The 7,288-nt window shown below is 46.7% G+C and overlaps 1 protein-coding gene across 2 annotated transcripts; it reads right to left on the reverse strand.

Annotated features, from left to right (window-relative positions):
- Window positions 1–1,643: 1,643 nt before the first annotated feature.
- Window positions 1,644–6,488, reverse strand: HSPA8 (heat shock 70kDa protein 8). Of its 2 annotated transcripts, XM_012644887.1 has the most exons (9): window positions 6,317–6,488; window positions 5,348–5,557; window positions 4,778–4,983; window positions 4,288–4,440; window positions 3,654–4,209; window positions 3,220–3,422; window positions 2,790–2,988; window positions 2,375–2,607; window positions 1,644–2,078 (listed from the first exon to the last, which is right to left on the reverse strand). In XM_012644887.1, exons 2-9 carry the CDS (start codon window positions 5,550–5,552, stop codon window positions 1,881–1,883), a joined length of 1,953 nt encoding a protein of 650 aa, XP_012500341.1. In that variant the 5' UTR covers window positions 5,553–5,557; window positions 6,317–6,488; the 3' UTR covers window positions 1,644–1,880. The 2 variants fall into 2 exon arrangements, with proteins under 2 accessions (XP_012500341.1, XP_012500342.1); XM_012644888.1 differs by lacking the exon at window positions 6,317–6,488 and having other exon boundaries at window positions 5,348–5,561.
- Between the last annotated feature and the right edge of the window lie 800 nt (window positions 6,489–7,288).

A 7,288-nucleotide genomic window follows, 5' to 3' on the forward strand; every position in this document is an offset into this window, starting at 1 on the left:
GCAACTCATTAAGGGACTAGCCTACAGCAGGACCCTAATTAAAAAAATGAAAGCAGAAGTTATTGATTAGAACTCCCAACTCCCCAGATTGCTTAGACTTCTACATGCAGAATCTGCAAATATTCCCAAAGTACTGAAAAACCCAATTTGAAAGTAAACCCAAATGGAGGGGGATCATCAGATGAATACTGGGACTGTAGGGAGCAAGATTGCAAACTCCCTTGAAAAACTTCCAGCAAGCACAAATCCCAGACACTGTATGACCTGGTACTTCAAAAATTGCTAGTGACATAAGCAGAAAACAGGTTTTAGAATCAGGTCTAGCATAATTTGAACACCTGGGTCCTATCATTATGTACTTTAGAGGGTACACAACCTGAACTTCAGTGTCCTCATCTATAAACACTGATTCTCGTAACTAAGAAAAAACCTAGCAGTTAAGTTTTAGCTCCCACCCTCCCAAGCCAATGCTTTATCACACAGGTTCAGCAGTGTATTTTTTCTCCCATCTGTGTAAGGGAAACACTGCCATAAATTTCACTGAAAGTTTACAGATGTTAACATGTTGTTCTAACTGCTTTTATTACATCTAATTGTTAAGAATCCTTATGAACTAAGTGTCCTTGTCCTTTAGCTTTTTCCTTTTGAACTGAGGGCCCTCCCCAACCCCTCAAATGTCAGTTTGCTCCAGTTCACGAAGAACGTGGTACTGAATGGCAGCAGCACACATATGTAATCCCAGATACTAGAAAGGCTGAGGCAGAGGATCACTTAGGCTCCAAGGGAACTATGCTGCCCTCCAGCCTGGGCTAAAAACACAAATATACACCCAGATCTGCACGCTTCAGAATTATCCAAGACTTAACAACCCTTGGAGGAAATAAGGATAAACAAGAAAATACAAACCAAAACGGTGTTTTGTAAATCCCTGATGAGGCCCCCAAACACTGTGTTGATACACCTAAGGAACTTTCTTTCCAATGTTGTTAACCTTGAAAAAAACTAGCTTTCAAGAATAGAGTAAAAGAACTGTGCATCATCAACCATGCAGCGGCAGTTGGACCACCTAAGAGAATCAAGTTTACTGAGGGTCGAGTTAAGCAGGGTTCAGCAGTTAAGTCACGTTGCTGGCTGTGGTATTATAGCAATCCGATAAATTCTGCCACAATCCGCTGCTGTGGACTCATGTTGGCCACCAGGTGGCAGATCAATACCCATCAGGGTCCTGTGAATAAACTCAGAAGTTATCTTTAAACCAGTTCCCTACAAACAAAAAATGGAGGCTATTGGGGACGTGTCATTTTATATTTGGAGGTGGGATGACCTTGGCTTGAGTCCTATAGCTAAAAGATTTGAGTTCCTGCCAAAGACCCATCCAGCTAACCATCTTCCCCTTCGAGGCTTACCTAGAGATCACTTCTAAATCAGCTTGTTTTGCCAGCCTGAAGTTCACAAACACTAGTTGTGACAGACTAGCTCTAAAACTGGCAAAGTACCCTCAGTTTGTCCTCCAATTTTACAGGCAGCTCTGCAAGGAAAAGATACCACCCTTGTAACAATCCCAGAAAACAAAGGCTTTAAGAGAGAACGCTCCACAGGTTCACATGACTGCCCAAGTATACTTACTACTTCCAGACAATTATGTGCCAATTTTAAATACAGTTTTATTTAAGACATTGCATTTTCCACTTACAATACAGTGCTTATAAAGTGCAATGTTATTTCCTTCCCCTGTGCACATGTTCCATATTCAAGTATTGAGAATGCCCAGTAATTTACTATAGCAGCTCAACTTTAAATCTGCCACATAATTTGCTACAAATTTAGATCCTTCAATGTTTTACTATGTGGAACAATGCTACATCTATACTTGGGTTGGCTTAATCAACCTCTTCAATGGTGGGGCCTGAGGAAGCACCACCAGAAGGTGGAGCTCCGCCGCCTGGGAAGCCCCCAGGCATTCCTCCTGGCATTCCTCCTGGCATGCCTCCTGCACTCTGGTACAGCTTGGTAATAATAGGGTTGCAGACTTTCTCCAGCTCCTTCTGCTGATGTTCAAATTCTTCCTTCTCTGCAGTCTGAAGGAAAAAAAATAAAACCTTGTTATTCAAGTTCTTGAAATAGATTATACCAGGTTTTAAAAAAGGTTTACAGCTGAGCCCAAAAAGCCCACTATCACAAGGTCTTGGCTAGTCCTATTAAGTCTTGGGTCACTCAGACATCCAAGGAAGGTAGTTGCCAACATGATTTGAATTCTGGTGGAAACCGCGAATGTTTGGACCATTCATCATTGTGACCCTATACTGATGTTAGGGCAAGCTTTGCTGAGGCTTTATACATCTCCTCCCCGCTAACGTAGCATAAAGTTACAAACCTGGTTCTTATCAAGCCAGTTGATAATTTCATTACACTTGTCAAGAATCTTCTGTTTGTCCTCATCATTGATCTTGCCTTGAAGTTTCTCATCTTCAACAGTTGCTTTCATGTTGAATGCATAGGATTCAAGTGAATTCTTTGATGACACTTTGTCCCTCTGCTTCTCATCTTCAGCTTTGTACTTCTCAGCTTCCTGGACCATACGTTCAATGTCTTCCTTGCTCAAACGACCTGTGAAAAAATTAAGAAACCTTTTAAGCAGGGGCTTTAAATGTCTGGAAGATCAACCTATATAGAGAGCTTGCCACTTATAAACCTGTGTTCCCTACTTTTTACTTCTTGGCTAGATAGCAATACAACACCTTTGTGAACCCTGTCCAAACCAGATGGCAGTGCCATGTGAGCCTACTTACCCTTGTCATTAGTGATGGTAATCTTATTTTCCTTTCCTGTGCTCTTATCCACAGCAGAGACATTGAGAATGCCATTGGCATCAATATCAAAAGTAACTTCAATCTGAGGAACACCCCGGGGGGCAGGAGGTATGCCTGTGAGTTCAAACTTGCCAAGCAAGTTGTTATCCTTAGTCATGGCACGTTCACCTTCGTAAACCTAGGTAGGGAACAGCATTAATTACAACAATGGACCTGAGGTTTCTGTGCTAATTTTTATAGTAAGAGTTCAACTAGGGAAGATTAGTCGCTCAGACATCCAAGGAAGGAATTGGCCAACACAGGAGTTCTGGTGGAAACTACGAATGGTTTTGGAGTCTATCATCACAGCGGTCAGGAGTTCCCCCAGCTTTGACTTCAGAAAGCCAAGCAAGACAATACAGAAACACACCTGAATGAGCACACCAGGCTGGTTGTCAGAGTAGGTAGTGAAGGTCTGTGTCTGCTTCGTAGGAATAGTAGTATTGCGCTTAATGAGTACAGTCATAACTCCACCAGCAGTTTCAATACCAAGAGAAAGAGGAGTGACATCCAAGAGAAGCAAATCTTGAACATTCTCAGATTTGTCTCCAGACAGGATGGCTGCCTGAACAGCTATTAAAAAAGAAAAGAATTTTAAATTAAAAAAGACCCAATGCAACTCCTATCGTATGTCCATTAACAAATGCCACTCGCTCAGACATCCAAGGAAGTTAGGCCATCATCAGCCAAGCTTTTGGTGGAAACTACGAATGTTTAATTATCACTCATCACAGCGAAATCAGCTTAGGTCTCTTAATAGTCTGCCTGCCTGTTGGCTTAACTGCTCGCTCAAGGTGAACTTACCTGCACCATAAGCAACAGCCTCATCAGGGTTGATACTCTTATTCAGTTCTTTTCCATTGAAGAAGTCTTGCAGAAGCTTTTGAATCTTGGGGATGCGGGTAGAACCACCAACCAGCACGATGTCATGAATCTGGGACTTGTCTAGTTTGGCATCTCGAAGGGCTTTCTCTACAGGGTCCAGGGTGCCACGGAACAGATCAGCATTCAATTCTTCAAATCGGGCACGGGTAATGGAGGTATAGAAGTCTATTCCTTCATAAAGTGAATCAATCTCAATACTGGCCTGGGTGCTGGAAGATAGAGTACGCTTAGCACGTTCACAAGCAGTACGGAGGCGTCGGACAGCTCTCTTATTCTCACTGATGTCCTTCTTATGCTTGCGCTTGAACTCGGCAATGAAATGGTTGACCATGCGGTTGTCAAAGTCTTCTCCACCTAAGTGTGTATCTCCAGCTGTAGATTTGACCTCAAAGATTCCATCCTCAATAGTGAGGATTGACACATCAAAAGTGCCACCTCCCAGGTCAAAGATCAGCACATTCCTTTCAGCTCCAACCTGTCATTTAAAAAAATCACATGTAAACTTCTGATGGCCAGTTAATCTTTACACAACTTAGATCACAAAGGTACATACCTTTTTGTCTAAGCCATAAGCAATAGCAGCAGCAGTTGGTTCATTTATAATCCTAAGAACATTGAGACCAGCAATTGTTCCAGCATCTTTGGTAGCCTGACGCTGAGAGTCATTAAAGTAAGCTGGCACTGTGACCACAGCATTGGTAACAGTCTAGAGAGGGGAAGAAAAGAGACCAGGTTAATGCCACACTATTGTCCTCAGTCTGTAGAAATTAGTCTCACAAACTGTCTACTTTGATACACATTCAAATTCCAACAGCAATTTGCAAAAATAAAAGTTGGAACCCCCCCCCCAAGTTTAAAGCTACTTGTGTACTTTTTTATTTCAGCACATTATGGGGGCATAGATGTTTAGGTTACGTTATGTTGCCCTTCCCACCCCCACTTGTGTACTTTTCTATCAAAAACTAAGGATAGCCACACCAGGGAATCAATCACTGGTACCTAGTGTTATGTGCTCACCCTGTAGTAATGGGCACTAATCTCACCTTGCCAAGATAGGCCTCTGCTATTTCCTTCATCTTTGTCAGAACCATAGATGACACCTCCTCGGGATAGAAACTTTTGGTCTCTCCCTTGTATTCTACTTGGACCTTGGGCCTGCCTGCATCATTCACCACCACAAAGGGCCAATGCTTCATATCAGACTGGACAACAGCATCATCAAATCTGCGTCCAATCAAACGTTTGGCATCTGTAAGAGAAATCATATACGATTGTCCAACTTCATTATATAGAGCTTTCCATTAAAAAACCAAGCTCATCATCACTTGAATTCCCAAGTTTATAATGGTAGGTGGATTCAACTAATGTACAGGTTAGCAAAGGTTCACTGAAGTTTTCTAATATACTAAAGCATCTAAATTTTAGCCTTAACAATCACAGAACAGACTAGACAGTAAACTAGTATCAGCACATTTAATCTCATCTTAAAAAAGGTTCCCCCCGAGTCCTCAGGGCTTCCTTTGTTGCCACTTTTGAAAAACTGAACAGTTACTTAAACATCCCATTTTCCCATCCCTCTCAAATTCACGCCATATTTAAAATCAGTGGCTCACCAAAAACCGTGTTGGTGGGATTCATTGCAACTTGATTCTTCGCAGCATCACCGATCAATCGTTCGGTGTCAGTAAAGGCAACGTAGCTTGGAGTGGTTCGGTTTCCCTGATCATTGGCAATTATCTCTACCTTTCCATGCTGGAAGACACCCACACAGGAATAGGTGGTGCCAAGATCAATACCAACTGCAGGTCCCTTAGACATGGTTGCTGAAAAGATGAAAAAATACAAACTTCTGGTTTGAAAACCTGGTTAAACTGCTCAAAAATGTTCACCAATTTCCTCCAGAGAACTTGTAATTGGGCTACAGGTATGATCGCTACGAAGTAAATCACGTTCAGCCTCTTTTCTGAAGCAGGCATGCGGAGGATCACCGCAAACAACGCTGCAGTCCGCGCTGCCCGGCCAACCCCAGCAGAGCAAGCCCCCGGCTCTAAGAGCCACGGCCCTGAGGGTCTTGCGACGTTGCCGAGCACGTGGCCAGGCCCCACCTAAACCTATCTCCTTTCCCTCAACAGGGCCCAGTGCTCCTGGAGTCACAACCCGGCTTGTTTTATAACTACTCTAAGCAGCAGACCCGTCTTGAGTGCATGCCAAAGACGTTTTCTTTAACAGCTTAGATAAGACTGACTAAGCAGGCAGCCAGGGAGGCGCTGGCTCCACTTCCTCGCGCCGCGCAAGCGGATGCGGCAACCCTCCCCCGCCACGCGGTCGCAGGGCGCCGCCCTGCCTTCCCCAGCAGCCAGTCCAGCCCGCACCCCACGCTTCTCTCTTCTGCCAACTGCAGCCGAAGGCCGCTGCCACCCAGACTGGAAGAATAAAGCCGCCTAACCGCGCGGCAGGCCCAACGCACACTCATCAATAAAATACTGAAAACCCTCCGCGCTGCAGCAAAGCCACTAGAGGCCTGCCTCTAAGCTGGACGTTCTTCCACCAACTACCAAGTCCTTAAAGGACAGAGGCCTTACCTCACTTGCAGGACCGGCCCGGCTCGCGAACACCACACACAACACCCTAGCACCGCCGCCGCGTTCAATGAGACCGGTTTCCGCCCGCCACCCTGTCTCTTATACCCTGTCTCAGAACCTTCCAGAAGGGGCCCGCCCCTACCGGCTGCCCATCATGGCATCCTCGGCCAATGGGCGTCCGGCTACCGTTACAAGGGCCAATGACGAACTCGGCTTCACTCCTCGGGCCTCGCCTCCTCCCGCCCCCGCTCCACCCCGCCTCGCGATGACGCACTCACCGCAGCGTTCTGGAACTTTCATGGTCGCCCCCTCTCCCCGAACGGCCCGGGGAAGGGGAGGGTGGGGCCGAGAGAGCCCGCGCGCGGGAGTCCTCAGTCACCCCAGGCGGGGGAGGGGAGCGTCCTGCCTCTGCGCATGCGCCCCCAGCCAGCGCGGGCAGGAGGGGGTGGAAAAGGAGGAAGAAGGGCGGGCAAACTTGGAGCCAACCAATGACAGCAGCGCTAGTTGCGATCTTAGCCAGCGCGGAATCGGGGGGAGGAACAACGCAAGGCATGAAGGGCGGGGTACGGGCCTGAGAGCCCGGGAAGAGAAGACGGAAGTAGAGCGAGGACAAAATGGCCGCAGAGGTTGTTGCTCCCCTCCTCCACCCAAGTCCTCATTCCTTTTTCCGCCCCCCCACAACGCGGTGTTCAAGACGGTCCTCTAAGCCCTCCCGGGGTCCGCGTACCCACATTTCGTAGCTAGAGTGGCTCTGCGCAAGGGCTGGACCCGAGGGGCTGCGGCTAAAGTTCCAGCCTCAGGGTGCTGCTAGGGTAACTCCGATGTGGGCTTGAAGGGAGCCGCCAGGCAGCCACGGGATCGGGAAGGTTAGCCCGGCAGTTCCCCAGCATTTTCATTTCGCGACGCAGAGGTTTCAGGGGCCTCACTTCTCAGAACTCCCCCAGGACACGGTCCTAGGTAGACTCCCTGCGA

The sequence above is a fragment of the Propithecus coquereli genome, unplaced genomic scaffold, assembly GCF_000956105.1.
Source record: "Propithecus coquereli isolate 6110/MARCELLA unplaced genomic scaffold, Pcoq_1.0 Scaffold222, whole genome shotgun sequence".
Classification (NCBI taxonomy): Eukaryota; Metazoa; Chordata; class Mammalia; order Primates; family Indriidae; genus Propithecus; species Propithecus coquereli.